Source organism: Cololabis saira, chromosome 9, assembly GCF_033807715.1.
Source record: "Cololabis saira isolate AMF1-May2022 chromosome 9, fColSai1.1, whole genome shotgun sequence".
NCBI classification, from domain to species: Eukaryota; Metazoa; Chordata; class Actinopteri; order Beloniformes; family Belonidae; genus Cololabis; species Cololabis saira.
Window position 1 is genome coordinate 22,749,467 of NC_084595.1, and position 18,544 is coordinate 22,768,010.

At 37.9% G+C, this 18,544-nt stretch overlaps 1 protein-coding gene across 1 annotated transcript; it reads left to right on the forward strand.

The window, feature by feature from the left end:
- Positions 1-11,908: 11,908 nt before the first annotated feature.
- si:dkey-96l17.6 (uncharacterized) lies at positions 11,909-14,097 on the forward strand. The gene is made up of 9 exons (XM_061730221.1): positions 11,909-11,927; positions 12,020-12,212; positions 12,374-12,554; positions 12,677-12,914; positions 13,215-13,375; positions 13,460-13,564; positions 13,705-13,802; positions 13,874-13,952; positions 14,047-14,097. Exons 1-9 carry the CDS (start codon positions 11,909-11,911, stop codon positions 14,095-14,097), a joined length of 1,125 nt encoding a protein of 374 aa, XP_061586205.1.
- Positions 14,098-18,544: the final 4,447 nt, after the last annotated feature.

Genomic DNA, 18,544 nt, shown 5'->3' on the forward strand with positions numbered 1-18,544 from the left:
TATTAAAGTTGAATCCTATCCTATCCTATCCGATCACAGCATTCGCATTTGGGACACAAGAAGCCTTTTCCCATCTGGCAAAGATACAGGCATATGTTGGGCAAGTCAGACTATGTATATAGTAATTGAAATACTTGTATTTGCTTTCCACTTTTGGCCAGTTGCTTTTCTCAGGCATTTCCTAGAACGCCGACACAAAAGAGTTCCCTTAAAACATTGATTTATGTGACTGGTGGTTAGGTCTCTTCAATGACACCTCCCCAGGATGCCGTACTGCTCTGGATTATCCCCAACCAAAACATTAGTCTGATGATGTTGCGGTTTTATTTGGATGAGCACATACTGTTTGTATTTCTAGAAAAGAAAAAAACAGAGATTAATACATTTCATCACTTGCAATCACTGGCTATCTCAGGATATGTATGGAGAGCTGAGCAAAGATCACCATAGATTCCTTATAAGAGTCTGGTTTTGGTGTGATGAGGTAATGAGTTTCTTTGAGGTGTATGTTGTCATGACATTTCATGTCATGACGTGATACAACTACATGCCTCAACAAAGAGTAAATTTCTTCACACCGCTGTGATTAACAGACAAATGATGTATTTGCTTTGCAACTTAAACGTCAACTCAACACTGACAGACTTTGTCATCAGACAAAACAATGAAGCTTCACAGGCCCTTAGCACTAAAAGTAGTGGTGGTTTTATAGCTCTCCAAAGTAAATTAAAAGGTAAAACTAAATATTTTTTGTATGTTGACTATACAGTGTTGCCCATATTTCCAATCCCATCCAATTTTATTTGTTAAGCACTTTTAAAACAACCGCAGCTGCCAAAGTGCGGTACAGAATAATGAAAAAACACCATAGATAAATAACAAAACAGCTAAAAAATATATCAAATGTTCAATAAAAGTAGCTAAAAGACATAAAACATGGGTAAAAGTAACATTCAAACAATCAAAGCAATAAAATAGGCTAAAATATTAAACAACAAAATAAAGAATAAATAAATGTCTTTCTAAGTGTCAAAAGCCAAGGAGAAGAGGTAGGTTTTGACTAGAGATTTAGGAACAGACAGAGAGGAGGCCTGTGTTGAAGCATGTCATTTCAGAGCTTGGGACCTGCAACTCCCCTCTGAGCTTCTGCTTAGTTTTAGGCTCTCTCAGGAAGCGAAGTACTGGTATAGGTGTATAAAGCTCAGAAAGGTACAGCAGGGTAAAACCATTCAGGGATTTTAAAGCAAATAAAAGAATTTCAGAATGAATCCTGAAATGTATGGGCAGCCAGTGGAGTGAGGCTAAAATGGGGGAAATGTACTCATGCTTGCGTGTGCCAGTTAAAAGCTACAGCATTCTGAACCATCTGGAGATGTGAGATGGAGGACTAACTAACCCCCACATAATGGACATTGCAATAATCCAACCGAGTGGTGATAAAGGTGTGAATTACTGTTTCAAAATGTTGCCTTGAAAGAATTGGGTTTATTTTGGCCAGCTGCCTCAAATAATAAAAATTAGTTTTGACAACCGCCCTGATCTGGACGTCAAACTCGAGATCTGCATCCACCTTCACCCCTAGGTTAGTGATGGTTGGTTTGATATTCATTAAAGTTTAAAATGTTCAGACACATCTAGGCCTTTATGTCGTCAAGACTCTAAACTAAAGCAGTGACTGAGTAAATATCTTTCTTTTTAAGAGGGACATAAGTTTGACTGTCATCTGTATAACAATGGTAGAAAATCCCAGGCTTTCTAAGTATGGAGCCAAGCGGGATCAAATACAGAAAGAACAAGAGAGGGGCCAGGATTGAGCCCTGCGGAATCCCACATGAGAGAGGAGACAAGGACACAGGCTTTATTTTAATTTCTAAATACTCAGAGGAACCATCAACAACAGTCAACAGAGTCACCAAGGCTGACACAGAAAGTTCGGTCAGCCGAATACGACATGAACCATTCCAGTGCTACGCCCCTGATGCCCACCCGCTGCTCCAAGGGAAGGATCAAGACTTTGTGGTCGAAGGTGTTGAATGCAGCAGTTAAGCATTTAAAGCACAAGAATAACACAGTTACTGAAGTCTGTGGCTAAAAAGATATCATCAAAAACTCTTAAAGGAGCTGATTCAGTGTTGTGCATAGATTTAAAACCCGGATTGGAAAACCTCAGGATTATTGTACTCTTTCAGGAAGGCCATTAATTTACTGCAAGCTATCTTCTCGAGGATTTTTGAAATAAAAGGCAGTTTGGAGATCAGCCTGAAATTGACCAGAGCTGCAGGATCCAGCCCAGGTTTTTTTAATCGTGGTTGTACAGCTGCATGTTTAAAATATAGAGGGACCACACCTGAGGACAGACTGCTAATAATAGATGCAAGAACAGAGGTTGTGGAGAACCTGAGGGCCTCAACTCACCAGCAGTCTCCTGTAAACAGGACAGAGTCACAGGCTTGAACTGGTCAAAAACAGCAGAGCAGGTGACGGAGATTGAGGAGTCATAAACAGTAGGTGAGATGAGAGCCCTAGCAGATCAATAAAAAAGTGAAGACATTTTTCACAGGCAGCAGGCGAGGCCTTTATACTAACAGCCTGCTTAGCGTTAAGACCTGAATAAAGTTTGAATACAATATTTATTACATCTTATCATGATGTTATTGTAAATAAAAAAAGAAATAAAAAAGAGCAATTTTTTTGGAAAGCAAAATTATTCCAACTTTATGGGCAACAGCTTATGTAACCCACAGTTACCATATTTGACAAAGCAACAATTTAAACATTCTCAGTGGAATACAGTCAGAGCCGGGTTTAGATTGTGAAAGAGAAAAGAAGGTAAACCTCCATTTTCATTAAAGTGGCATCACGGGTGGATTTATCTTTAAGTAAGGTACGTTAAACAGCTGCTAAAGCTGGAGTCCAAATCTACCAAATGAGTCTGTTGGTTACAAAAGGAAACAAATCCTCGTCAAATAACTTGGCCAAGAACAGCAAGGCATGAGAGATTGGTGTTAATCAGAACCAGTCAGTGGTTCCTGATTAAATTCCCCAGCTTTATCAAAGAATATGGACACATTGCTGTGATATATATTCTATTTCAATTTCTAGTTTCATGTCTTTTTGTCACAATAAACAAAATAAAACCCCCTTTTTTCTAAAATTTTCCCAGTTCCTGCATTTGGGTGAAATTTATTTAGACAGGTCACCTTGACCTTAACAATTGAGGAAAGTGTAGGATTTCCTTGAAAACAAGAAAACAAGAAAACAAGAGAAACTTACGAAAGCAAGTGAATGTTGAACTATGTGTCTGAGTGTGACAAAGTGTTCAGTTACAATCTCTACCTTACACACAGGAAACCTGAGGACTGTTTGGGGCATCTTTTTACCAGTGGGTACCTGGTGAAACCTCATCCCTGCTAGTTTAATATTTAAAGACTGTTGAGAGTTTGGTTCCCCTTAGATATCTGGATCGACTCATCCTTGTTGTCCTGGTCAGTGTAGCAGCACCCAAACTGCCCTGAATGACATCAAACGGATCTGTTTTTCACCAACCAGGTAGTCCTTGTAAGTCAAAGTTGTTTTTTATTTTTTATATCATTTTCCTTCCACTGCTCCATTGTAAGTATAACATGTTCTGTGATTTGTCTATATGGATTTCTTATGCTACGTAATAACTAATTTGGTGACTACTCAGAGAAAGGACTGGGATTGTGCCAGTTTCTATTAAGTAATATGAAAGATTTGATCAGAAACGGCAATGTTAAATGAGAGAAAAATAAAACAGGGAAAGTTTATTAACTTTTTCTGTTGAGCATCTTGGAGCTTATGGTAGCTTGAAGATGATGAAAAAGAAGATTGCACTGGCAGAATAGATCTGCTGTGTGAGCTTTTAGACATCTGTAGATAGTTTGAGGGTTGAATAATAGTTCATAGTGCAGGCTCAGATATCCTATTTGATCACAGATTAGGAGCATTATTCATCTTTGTGGGCTTCAAATCCTTTTAACTTACTTTTCTGTGCAGATATTGGACTGATACAGCAGCATATGCTAAATTACCAATACCAAACACAAGAAAAGTGGTGAAAGCCAGCAGTTACCGTATATGCACAATGTACGTAAACACTTCTGCAACTACAAGTGGATCATATTCACTGACCTTCCTGGGGAAGAAAGTAGGGAGACATCACTCAGTGGCACCTGCCAGCAAGCATAGTAAGTTGCATGACTGACCATAAACGATTGAGTGGACACACATTACTACTCACTGAAATGTTTGGCATCTTTTTTTTTTCTTTTTTGTTTTGTTTTGGGTTGGTTTTTTTTTTTGGCTGTATCTGAATGGCAGGATAAATGTGTTGCAGACAGGTTAAGTCAGATGAAGATGAAGTGTTGCAGCTGCTTGGCTGTCTCCACTGCAAAGCAGTCTGCCTATCAGAGCAAACGTAACAAATTGTTCCTGGCATGGTCTGAGTGGAGATCTGGATATGAAGACCAGCTGGATCCTTAAGTAACAGACTAAAACTCACACACATGCAAACACATTGACCGACAAATGTGTGGACTCTTGGCGTTAATTAGCCACTTAATCTGCTGCAGAAACGGATGCAGATGTATTTTGTGTGGGTTTGTAAGTTTCCATACTGCATACAAAGTTTTATAAGTTTATACATAATGCTACCCAATGACAATGAACATGTTTTTGGGGAGTTTTGTGAAATCATCAACAGTAAAAAAAAAAAAATGTAAAAATTCATCAAGGTTATTTGTCCATAGACTTGCAAAACAACATATCATCAGGTGGAGGAGGATACAAGACACCTTAGCAGCTCAGGACATGTATAATGTGAAAATTTTATCATGTCATTGCAGGAGAACCACTGGTGAAACAAAGTGTGTCACCAATGGCTCACTTCTAGTAAGCTCTGCCAGTGAGCAGGATTGAACAGTAAAATTATTCTTCAACTAGCTCATCTGAGCAGAATTTAGTTGTTTTAAATGTTATGCATCTTTGAATTCCCTGCAATGCAAAGAAAAATGTCTGTAGAGGAAATGGACATCATAAAGTGTCTTTAAGCACAAGTTGGAATGAACAGTGGATTTCCTAAGATATCTATGTGCATCTAAACTGAATAATTTGTGACAAACCACCTTGATCAGACAAGTACTGTAACCTGAAAGAAAAGGGGCCCTCCGGATCACCTCTATAGTGTGTTTGCAAAAAAAGTGAGAACTTTACAAAAGTGTATTCTTACAAAAGTCAACCAGACTGGTGACCTGACGGAGCAGAGGGTGGAACTTTGGTCTCTCTTTGGCAACAACTTTCCATCTGCGTGTGTGGAGCAATTCAAAAAGAATCCCAAAAGACAAACTTGGTGATGGCATCATCATTCAGAGGACAAGTTTTGCTGAAGTTGGGTGTGGAAGAGAAATATAGATTCAATAATTATAATGCAAATTATGATGATAATGATAAGCACAATCACAATCACAATGATAATTACGATCATGATCATAATAATAAAACAGACTAAAGTTTCACTAAAATCCTCAAGATCTTTGGCCAGAGTAAATGTTTGCTTTTCAAATTGTTCAAAGTGACAGCAACCTGGACAATAAGAGTTAAAAAACAATGGATTTTGGGAGGAAAAAATCTGCAAAAGTACTGGAGGGACACAATGTGAGTTTGGACCTGGCACACCATCTTTGAATAATTCTAAAAATGGTTGTGCACTGATGTTTTCCAGCCTGCATGGTGTAGCTTGAATATTTCTTTCAAGAAGAACTGGAGAAACTGCTGCTACTGTCAAAATGCTTAACCAATTTAAAGTGTAGTCTTATTATACGTATAAAATTGACATTTAAGTATCTGATTAAAAAAAAGAACGAAAGAAAAACATTATTTTCCCTATCCATAGATAGTGTGCAGTCTGTCTGAGTTGTGTGCAGTTTACCTACACCTAACATGCATGCTGAGATCTTTTGGCTCATCCAAGTCTTGTTTTCTTTCTCAGTCGCCTGGGAGACGACTATCATGTCGACTTGCCCTGAGGACTCTGTGGTGTCCTCGCAGGGTGTTCACGTCCCGGCGTCAGTGCAGGTGTTGGAAGATTTACCAGGCAGTGTACCAGAGCTGAAGGAGGAGAGGCCATGTCCACTAATTCAAAACACACAGTTTGACCGACATGAAGACAACGTAGCAGGTCAGCGCAGTGAACCCCTTCAGTTTTGCCTTGCTTTGAATCCTCTGCCTTTGGCCTCACCTTCTGCCTGCTGTCACACTCAGAAAGAAGACAACTATCTTTGTTTCCTGACAACCTATTAACTCTCCGCCTTTGATTGTTGACATCATTTTTATTTTTCTTGTGAAAGGTGTTTCTGGAAGGAAAGTAACTGCATGATGACTCGCCCACATTCCTGTGCAACGAAACAAAGAGGAGTGGGGTGGGCAGTGGGTGATTGCCAGGGAATGTATGAGACGGAGGATGAGGAAATATTCAAACTGGGCCATTTTATGATATGAATTAGTGTTCAAGACATGGCTGGGAATGATGTTGCAGCAATTAGAAATGAAAATAAACAGGTACTAACTACTTTGTTAAACATAAAATGAATCTGGATACATTCTGAGTGTAAGTTTCGTGAATATAAAGACATTAAAGTGCACATTACTCACTCGTGATCCCCATGAAGATGTATCAAATGTTTTCAATATTATAAATAAATTGCATAAATTGTTCACTGAGATTTATGTGTTTTCTTTCCTCAAAACCGCATCTATACAACTGAAATAAAATGGTAATAAATGTCTTATAAACAAAAATAATGCAAAAGCCTATTTTTTTTCACTGGCTCTCAAAGACTTGAATGACTAGCCTGCCTTTTTTTCCTTTCTTCAGTTTTTTATAGTTGTTTGATTGTTAAAATCAAAATGTAATTAGAAAATCATGCCTAGTATAGACCTCAGTGAGTGATCTCTGGACTCTAGCACCCAAAAAGAAAAGTGACAAGTCCCATCTCCACCGCTAAAGTATTTTGCTTATATCATTGAACAATTGTTTAACTCTTTTGAACTAATAGGCTAAGGCAGCAGTTTAGCTTCTCAGATAGAAGTTTTAAACTTTCTACAAATAAAAATAAAAATCTCAAATAACATAAAAACGAACTGCATTCATGTATATATATATATATATATATATATATATATATATATATATATATATATATATATATATATATATATAAATGAATGCAGTTCGTATGTGAAAATTCATATGGCATGTTCAGTAGACTAGAACATAACACATTTGCTTCACTGTTCAAGCTGTCGTTCATCAGAAAACCTTGTGGATGAGGAGGTGGTCTGCGTTCAGACGTTGGATCAGTGCTGACCAAAGAAAACACAGCCGACAAGAGATCAACAGAGGTGCTTAAAGAAATGATTCATCATGTGTCTGGGAAGCGTCGGTGGAGGAAGTATTCAGAGTCAATCAGCGCAGTAACTATTACAACAATGTGAACTAATTTCTTCCAAATAGAAATCAAAAACTGATTAAAGAATTCTGTCATCCTATCTGACTGAAGGGTTAACAAAGACCCGCAATAAAGCAGACTGTAGTTCCTGAACTGGCTAATGCACTCGTGAAAGTCAGAAAATAAGTTTTGTCCAAACTAATGGGGTAGGAGTTATGTTAGACGTATATGCAGTGTCAGAAATTAGTTTGATGGTTTTAAAGCCGACAAAACCATTCAATATCTCAAGAATGGGGTCCAACCTAATACATTTCTACCTTTAAGAAGGAAAAGGTAAAGCAGGATTAGAGGCATATTTCACAACCCCAAACCAGAAATATTTGGTACAACATGGAACATGAAGAAAAGAAAAGGGGAAGTGATTCTTGAATTTATTTTGACTTTTAGTTATTGGAAGACAGTATGAAACTATGAAATTGTGGAGTAAATGATACTTGAAAATGTACATTAAAAGTAATATATATTGTATATTCAAGTACCACTGTATCCAAACAATTTCACAGTTGCGACGGATGGCTGAGGGCTGGATTGCAGTATGAGAGTGGAATATACGTAACAATGATACTGAAATCAGAGAAGTAAAGTTTGTCAGTAACCATCAATGCTGGAGCATCTCCTAAGTTAACAAGTGATTTGCAGAATATTGTCTCCGCAGGCTCGTCTGCATCCCAGCCCCCGGTTAACAACGAGGTAGAACAGGCAACAGAAGATGGGAGGTCACAGGATGTCAGGATCTACATCCCTTACAAGTCCGCCGAACTCTGTATCACTCAGGTAAAAATAATGTGCACAAAATGAGGTAATGCAGGATGTCACACAGCTAAATGCCAGAGGGGAAGTGTACATCACCCCACATTATCAACCAAATCGACTTTTATTTTAATTTACAGCATGAAATAATGAACCATAAATGTTTAACAGACATGTGACTTGTTGTGGCGTTGTTCAGTGAGCGAGCACACAAACACACAATGAATTTACTGTCTGACACTGAGTTTTGTTTGCACTCATACTCACATGGTTGCCCTGATGCTGGTACCTCCAAGGCATTCAGTCAGCATTGTGATATCAGTATGTGATTATCTTTATCTTTGATTGCTTTATTTTCTCTCCCCTTTGGTGTATTTGTCTGAAAATGCCACCAGATGGCTGAGGACATGGAAGCAATGAATACGAGACACCTCGAAACAGTCCAGGACCTGCAGGAGAACTTCCAGATCACAGCACAGGAGACCCAGGTACAGCAATGAGTATGGTCAGTATGAGAGTCAGCATACACACTGCAACATAACAACAATACATATTATCTGTGTGTTACAAGGAATGGGTCATACAGAAGGTCAGATCTCACTATCAGAACAAGTTGAACACTCTGCGGAGAATCCTAGACCTTTACCAGGAAAAGGTTGAGAAGTCTAGGGCTGACTGGGAGAAGAAAGTTGCAGTAAGTCATTTATAACTCACATAACCTTTTTAATTCAAAGATTACTAACTCCTTGTGCTTTTTCACTGCAGATTTTCCCTCTGGTTTTCATGTGATTCTTTTGTTTTCTTTTTGCTGTTACTTTCTTTGTGCACATGCATACATAGCATACATAGCTGTGTATTAATATGTATTCCTCACACCGCATGGTCCTTTGCACTGCAGGGCTTGACAGCACAAAACAAGCAGTTGCTGGAAGAACAGAGAGCCGAAAGGAAGAGAAATACAGAGGAGGCTATGCAGTGGCAAAGGGAAAAGGTTAGAGAGCCGTGTGGCAGGCATCATAACTTCTGAGCTAGAGCACACTCTTGTGGACAAATTTGAGCAAAACAGTACAACAAAATAATCATCAGATACATTCTGTCTACCTATTTTATCAGAGCAAAATGCTGGAGCTGTTCTCCAACAGGCTGGATACACTGCACTGCCACCAGGCCTCCAGTGAGTCTAGTAGCATTTGTTAGAGTTGTTAAAAAATGAAATAAAATCACGAACCTTTGAATGTAAAACAATATCATGTGAAACTGGACAGCACTCCAGGAGCTACAGATCACCAGACAAGAAATAGGGAAGGTCCAAGAGATGTTAATGGTATCACCACAGGAGGAGCAGGATGCTGCGGAGGAAGATGAAAGCTCAGAGAACAAAGAAGTGACAGCTCAACAACAAACTGTGGTGGGTTGGAAGTAGTTGCCGTGATAACAGAATAACCAACTATTCATAAAGATCTAACTTTCTGGAGGAACATGTGTTAATAAAGTTAACACAACTTCATTCCTATCACACATTTCAGTTATCGTGTGAATGGCTTCACCATGTGCCTTACTTTAGAGATGCTTCAAACCTTACCAGGAAAACTTGAGAATCCTTGGATTTGTATAGACATAAATCCGCTGTTATTACTAATGTAGTAATGTAAGTAATGACTATGACAAAGGCCAGTTTTATGCACTCATAAAAGAACGTTGAAAACATTCTTAAAGGAAACAGCTGGCTAGTGCAGAAAATTCAGTATTACTATTGCATGTGCCCTCATTGTGGTTTTGGCCAGTTTTTGTTAAATAGATTTTTGGAGTAATTATAAGTGTAAAATAAATAAAAACAGATATTATTTTTATCCACTCTCCATATAATAAAAACATTAACCAGTTAATTCAAAAATATATGATCAAGCTACTTTACACCAACAACAACAACAATTATTATTATTATAGCATTTCCTTGGGATGGAATATATATATGTACAGATCATTCAAAGATATATTATCAAACTACTATACAGCAACAATAATTATTATTATAGCGTTTCCTTGGGGTGGAATATATATCCAAATCTGGTATTTGAGCAGGTTTGATTGAATAGTAGCAATTTCACTTCTAAAGCCAACTGCAAAACCTTCACATTTAGACTCACTATTCAACATAATAAGATCGCCCTTAAAAAAAAAACATAAATTACCTGACAACTCTGTGATAGCAGCAAAACTATCAGATATGTATATCTCTCATACTAAACTATTTGTATAACTAAATATCTGGGTCTTTTTGAACTTTGATTTGTACTCAGACCTGCAGTGACTCAGACTTTCCACTGGAGGGAGCTAATGCCCGTCTAGAGGAGCTGAAGGAGAGCCTGTATCAGAAGGAGAGGGAGATCACTGAGCTGCTGGAAGCTGAAAGAAGCCCCATCCCTCAAGTCCCGCAGCCACCATGCACCATCCTGCTTCCCATTGTCATACACAAGGTTTCAATAAGAGAGCCAATTATATATTTTTCAATATCTATATCTGCAGCGGTTTGCAGTTTAAAGCAAATTATTCTTACAGTGGTATCTTATTTTGTAAACTCTTATTTAAGGCTGTTATGTTAATCCTATACTACTTTTTTCTAGGCTTGTCTAATTTGTAGTGCAGTACCTGAAACCAGAGCTTTTTTGGACCAAATGATTGAGGACAATCAGGGTGCTCTAGTTGAAGCCAGAGACAAACTGGCCCACCAGCACAACATTAATGAAGTCAGCAATGACAAAGAGAGGGCAACTAACCAGGAGAGGTTAGAGATCATACAACCAGATTGCTAATAAGCATTGCTTCTCCTTTACTGTGTTTCAACACAGCAGGATGCATTTAGGCAACTTCGGTACTATGCTTATTCTGTAACTGTGTACAATTAACAACTGGGTGAAAGTTGATTTTCTTCCACTTTACAGTTCACAAAAAAGTGCTTCAAGTCTTTCTTACCTGCAAGAAATAGTGAGGGAGTATGAAGTCTGCAAAATTGCTTTAGACTGCATCAAATCTGGAGAAAGCCCTGTAATCAATGGTAAATATATATATACAGTATATACTTTATACATGCATCCTGCATTATGTGTGTTTATCACACTGTAATCATACAGTGCATGAAGTTTGTCTTTATAGATCAGCTTTGCAGAAACGTCTTGTGAAGGCGTTTCATTTAGCTCACTGATGAATCATAGCCAGAGTTAACATTTCTTCTCTGCTCAGACCGTGAAATATCAGAGCTGGAGGAAAGGACAATCCAAAGCAAAGACGGAGTAAAGAGTGTCGGTCAGCAGCTCCTCTCGCTGCAGGATCAGGTTAGTGTTTTATCACACAGCTCAAAGAAAGATGTGTCCCATTAAACCCATTAAGGCTGAAAATCAAATATAGAAGCTGCAGAGAGGAGAATAAAGATCCAATGTCCACCCAGAGAGCTTGATTACTTTAACCCTGAATGTCCCCTGGTTGACAGGTACAGTATAATGTTATCAGAATCACGTAGTCACAGCTGTGTGCTATCATGCTTTTATCTCAAGCTGAAGCAAGAAAAAGAGGAGAAAAAGAAGATAATAGAGAGCTACACTGCAGAAAGGACATTGAGGAGGAAGTACTATAATATGGTGGAAGACATGAAAGGTAAGCCGATGTTTTTGGAACACATGTTTTTGCATTTTCAGTATGAGCTGCTGGATTGTTTTTAAGGTTTTTTCTTTTTTTTCCCCTTATAGGGAAAATTAGGGTGTTTTGTCGAATTCGTCCAATGAACAGAAGTGAAGCTGCACAGGGGGGCGCCACTGTTGTGGCTAAATTAGATGATTATTCAATAAATGTTGCCACCCCTCGAGGGTCCAGAGAGTTCCAGTTTGACAGAGTGTTTAGTGCTGAAGCCACTCAGGAAGATTTGTTTCACGACACGAACAGGTTAGAGGGAATTATTCTTCCAAAGGAAATTCAATCCTGTTCAGAATATCTATAAATGAATCATAAAACAGACTATGAGACCCAAAACATACATATAATTGAAGATTGAAAGATACTTAATTTCTGTCAGTTGAGCAGCTCAAAGGATATTTCTCTTACAGGCTGATCCAGTCGGTTATCGACGGTTACAATGTCTGTATCTTTGCGTATGGCCAGACGGGCTCAGGGAAGACATTCACCATGGTGGGGGACAAGGATCAGAAGAACCCTGGGCTCATGCCCAGATCTTTTAACACCATATTCAACGTCCTGCAGGAAAACAGTCCTAAGTTTTACTTCAAGGTAGCAGACAGCACCATGAACAAAGTTACAATGGCGACCTCATAACACAGCTTTCTTCTCGTACCCCTCCCCTTTCTTTCCTTTTTTCCTTTTTCCTGTATCGCTCTATCGTTTCACCTCAGGTTTCTGCCTACATGCTGGAACTGTACAATGACAGGTTGCAGGACCTCTTGGTGAGCCAAGGCGGCGAGGCCCAAGCTCAGACTCATCTCCACGGTCAGGCCAAGCGGGTGGAAATCAAAAGGAACAGAAAGGGGGTTGTTTTCGCCCAAGGAGCAGAGACAAAGCAGGCCTCCAGTGCCCAGGAGCTCTATGCTCTGTTTCAGCAGGCCTGCGCCAACCGACACATCTCTGCCACCAGTGAGTCTCCCAGTCCAAACAAGGTCATGCTGAATGATTTGGATTAATCCTGTTAGTTGTACTTTTCATGATATGTACATCATTACTGGGCTGTGTGGCAGAGTATCATTATGAATATAGGGGTTAGAGTGAAGGTAAAGGTTGGGTTAGAGAAGCAGGATAATATATTTTTAAAGAATCTGAGGATTTAATAACAGAAACACGGCTACGTGTGAAAAATGCTCAACATATTACAGCGTACTCAATTTCTGGGCTCTCGATTGTGATTCTCAATTGTTGGTGTTTTGTACATGTTACAAGAGATGAACGTGGAGAGTTCGCGCTCCCATCTCATTGTCGGCATCATGGTTGAGAGCAGGAATCTAACTAATGGCAACGTCTGCACTGGGAAGCTGAGCCTTGTGGATCTGGCAGGCAGTGAGAGGGCAGCCAAGACTGGTGCTAAGGACCACCAGCTGAAGGTTTGCTCATATTCTCATGTCTTACCCTGACGATAAAGGAACGCACAAGATGTCTCATATGACCTCCTCTTGTCTCCTCTGCAGGAAGCTAACTCCATCAACAAATCTTTGAGTGCCTTGGGGGATGTTATTTCAGCTTTGTCTGCAGAACTTCCTCATGTGCCATACAGGAACAGCAAGCTGACACAGGTAATGATAAGAAATACATGCCAGCCATCCAATCTAATGCACTTTTAAGCAACTGAGAAGATTTTAAAAAAAATGCAGCATTTAACTACAGTATAAACTACTTGTAATTTCTTACTTGCTGTGCCCCTCATCTTTCTCAGGTGATGCAGGACTCCTTGGGTGGAAATGCCAAAACCCTCATGATTGTCAACATCTCCCCTTCAGAATGCAATCTTGATGAGACTATCACATCTCTTATGTAAGAAACATTGTGTTTGCTGTGGTGGTAACAAACTACTGAATAGCACCTGAATGCGGCCATCTCTCCAGTTACGCAACAAGGGTGAAGGCCATAACCAACAACGCTCAGAGAAATGTGGAAAGCAAAGAAATTGCCCAGCTGAAAGAGGTGCATGCAATCATTATGCTCTTTGAGTCAGCCTTGTTTGGTCTTCTGGAAAACATTGGAATAGTCACACTAACTCAGTTGTTTTTCTTTATAGGTGATTATGAAGCTAAAATCTGGACAGACAGTGGATGAAGGCGACGTTTGAACTCAATTGGACCATACTACCTGCTCATTGTATATACTCGTGGTCTTGTTTGCTTTATCTAAACTGTTTTCATGCTTATATTTAAAGTAATTCATCAATTTCAGTTGGTCGCAGGGATGGCTGAGTGACATCACTGTGTGAGCACAGACATGGTTTCAGAGCATTGCGTGCCGTTTCTAAATGGATGCTGCTTGAACAGGTTTTTCTAATGAGGCCCCTACAATACAGGGCCCCATGTCCAACTGAAGGGGCAAATAGCAAGTCAGTCGGTCACTGAGTCTGTACTTCTTTTGTATGAGGTGAAAGATAACACGTTCATGGCTCAGCTCCAAAGGCTGCGTGTAGCTCGCCAGAAAGCAGTTTCTCATAATTGTAGTTTTCACTTTGATAAAATGATGAGTTAAAAAGGTTCGGGGTGTACTTGCTAAATTTAAATTAGATTTGTAGAAATCATCCATGAAATGAACTTTTAATAAAACTTCTCAAATTTATGTCATCTTCATTAATCATGAACATAACTATGTGGAAAATGGAGGTTTATCTGTTTATGTGTATGAAAGGTTTCTTCTGGTGTTTAATTGATGTTTTTTTTTATTTCATTCTCTGCCTAAAACTGTCACAATCTCAACAGACATTGTTTTTGCCAGGGGGTCATTTTAGTACTAATTGGGGGTCTTTTGCCGGCAACTGCAACCAGTCTTAATTGTCACGCTTTCCTAATCAATACCGTGGGCCGCACAATTGGTCCTCTTTGTCTTGCTACACTAGAGCCATGATTTCTAACTTTGCGTGCTGTGTTGTATTGGCTGCTTTAAATCGGAGGATATTCAGCACATGCTGACCATGGTTTATTCTTCGTGACGACCATGGTTTAGATTGTACTGCGAGTGGGTGGGCTGGAACAAAGAGAGGTACAAGGCCACAGCGAGCTACAAAGAACAAACGGAGGGGGAACAAAACCGATGTGAGGGCTAAGATCTCATCAGCTCAGCGTGTTTTGCTAATTAAACCATTTGTAGGTTGCTAATGGTTTGTGGAGATGACTACGCGGCCAACTTGATAATGACTTCTTTAATATAACACCGTTAGTGCATATGACCTCTATCATGCTCTAGAAGTCAATATACATCCGTGCTGTGCTTTAATTATAAAAGTGAGCTTGAAATAGCCTGACTGAACAAATCTTTTATTTGGCCTGTTTGACAAATACATATTCATTTGAAAATGACCAGCAAAGTTAGTGTCAATATTTAGAAATATACTGTATGAGCTTATAGTGTTATGTTACATGTTATTTGCTGTTTCTTTATTGTACAACTCAAAGGTTGCTTAATATGACAGATGTGTGTTTACAATACAGTATATGTATGATGTGTATTTGTTGCATGTCCTTGGGGAATAAATGAACATATTGATACCAGATAAAGGTAACTATACACTTTGTGGAAAAAAGATAACTAGGTTTGACTAAGCAAATATCTAAGTAAAAGTTATTTAAACCCAACTGATGCTATGAGGAATTTCGTATTTCTTAAACAACCATGTCAGAAGACATTTGTTGAAAAGATGCTCACTTTTTCAAAGAGCCAAATTACTGGTCTGGATCCAGCAAACAAAACTAGTGAGTCCTGAAAATACTACATTTGGGTTGAGAGCAGTCCAGAACATTATAAAAACCAGGAAAGCTATTCATGACCTTTGACAAGGAAACGTATAAAAAAGGAGTAAGGAAACTTATTAAAAAAATCTTCTAAGATCACAGTCAGAGATCACATATCATTCGCTCAAATGTAATCAAAGGAAATCAACAGCAGAACCAACAGAAATGAGGAATAGTCAGAGAAATAACATTTCTACACAAACAAAAAGGATAGAAAACAAGTTGTAGGGACAAAAAAAAAGCAGTTTAACCTGTTCCACGAGAGCACATGACCAGATGGGCTGAAGGGCTAATCTCAGTTTGACTGACTCTGGAGTTGTCGTCTGAGTCCAGATTTAAGGTTTGAGATGGTAAGCTCACTATCTGAAAATAACGGATGATTAGGTTTCTCATCAGTTGATTTTTTTTTTTTCTTCCCTCATGTTTCAGGCATATTCCAAGATGCCAGGATCAGGCTTAAATTGCTAAACAACAGATCAGGGAGCACGAGATAGCATTAAAACATGGATTGACCAATAAAGAACCCGTAAAACATCAAAATAACACGAATATTTTAATTGTCCATGAAAATATCAAAGAAACTTTTAAGTTTATTTCTTTTCTTCAGTTCACCCTCACCCCCCACCAAACAAAACCACACCCCAATTCATGTTCACCTCCAATCAGGAGAGTTTCTGTAGAAATCTAAAACTATTGTGATTAAGTATCCACACGAAGACGAAACGCTTATAATTTCAAAAACGTCCTTTGTAAATATGAAGATGTCAGAAAGTTTTTTTGTTTCAAACATCAGTACAAAAATAACATTTACCTGCTATGGGTATAATAACAAGTGTGAAATAGAATAAAGTATAAAAAAAGAAATGTCTTAATCGACCATAGGTGACATAACTAAATTTACATTAAGTTTTTCTAGCACAGACATGTTTTGCATTGCCTTTTTGTTGTTAAGTCCTTCAATTGTGGTGCTGCATAGATGGAGTTCTTTGCTGAAGTGGATTATGTTTGGCTTGGAGTTTGACCATTTCTTCTTGCAAATGTGGTATTTTCCCAGGATGAGTGGAAGTTGGTTGACGAAGATCAAGTATTTATCCACGTCCTTATCATCAAAGTATAGAATAATGTATTTTTCTGTGAGTTGAATCGTTCGTCCAGTTTTCAGTCTTATAAGTTGTTGTACATGTGACCAAAATGTTATTGAGTACATTGATAGAATAAATGAGAAATTGTCTCTAGTTCACATCATGTACAAGAACAGTCTATGTCAAGTTTAATATTTTCAGTGTTTTTTTAGCAGGATATATATGAAAAATGTTATATGTAACTTCTTTAATTTTATTTATTATGCAAAATGTATGGACTATCTTATCTTTATCTCTCATAATCCAAACTTGTTTCAAATTAATTTTACCCAAATATAGAAGACCATAAATTTAAATAATCCTCTGTAGACATGTTCTCATGAGTTTGTTTGAACATGTCTTTTTAGTGACCTCCACTTGACCTAGCATTATGGGCCTTCTAATTTGGACTCTAATTGAAATATTATGTTTTGTTCCTCTAAAGAGCTGCCTCATAGTGTTCGGTATGGCATCAAAAACTATAGCAAATTATTTAGGCATTGCAGGTGTGTTATATCTATTTAAAGAAATTCTGTATATGTAATGCAGTATCGATTACCATGTAAGAGTTGTCAGACAAGAACAATTCCATTATCCATAAAGTGACTTATTCTTATACAGAATATTCCCATTGTTCCAAATGTAATACGTAGTTGGAGACAAGTTGTGCTTGTAAGCAAGTTTCCAAGCCAGGAAAGGTTGTTGGTGAAATCTGCATAATTTAACAGGTAACCTTTCTATGTTATAATCACATTTTAATTTAATTAAAAGAATTGGAGTCCACCCATCTGATTAAAAATATCGTTGGGGAAAGTATTCCAAACAGAATAATTTCCTTTTAATAAGTTCATTAACCATTCAATTTTTGACAATTACTTATCATTTCAAAACTTAAGACACCAAATGTTTTGTTATTACAGAGAATATCTCCTTTTAAGTAATGACATTTATTATGTTTCCATATAAAGTCAAATAGAATTAAATCATATTCAATTTTTTGCAAACCTTTGGCATTTCTAACGATAAGGAAGTATATACAGCCCTGGAGATTCCCTCAGCTTTTGACAGTAATATCCTTCCGTTTAATGACAGCTCTCTCATCAGCCACATGTCACATTTTGTTGTTATTTGTTCTATAATGGGGTCAAAGTTTGAAATGCTACCTACATTTTGTTTTTGTTTTTCTCAGTAACCACCCCTAAGTATGTCATTTTCTCTTTTAACAGGAATACCATTAACCTCAGTCAGTGTGGAATTTTTTAGTAGGAACAGAACAGATTTATTAAGATTCATTTTTAAACCTGACACAGAAGAAAATTCTTGGATACAATCAATTGCATTACTCACCTCACGTACATTAGAAATAAATATTGCAGACAGGATCAACAGCTAACTGTGATTGAAGTGTCTATCTAAAGTTAGGACACCCTGAAATACAGACATAATCTGTGTAAACAGAAGAAATAAGAATGGACTCAAGGGGCAACCTTGACTAACTCCACAATATGTATACATATATATATATATATATATATATATATATATATATATATATATATATATATATATATATATATATATATATATATATACACATACAAACACACACACAATGTGCATTCATACTGTCAACTACAGTGATGATAGGCTTTATTATGTAGTGCTC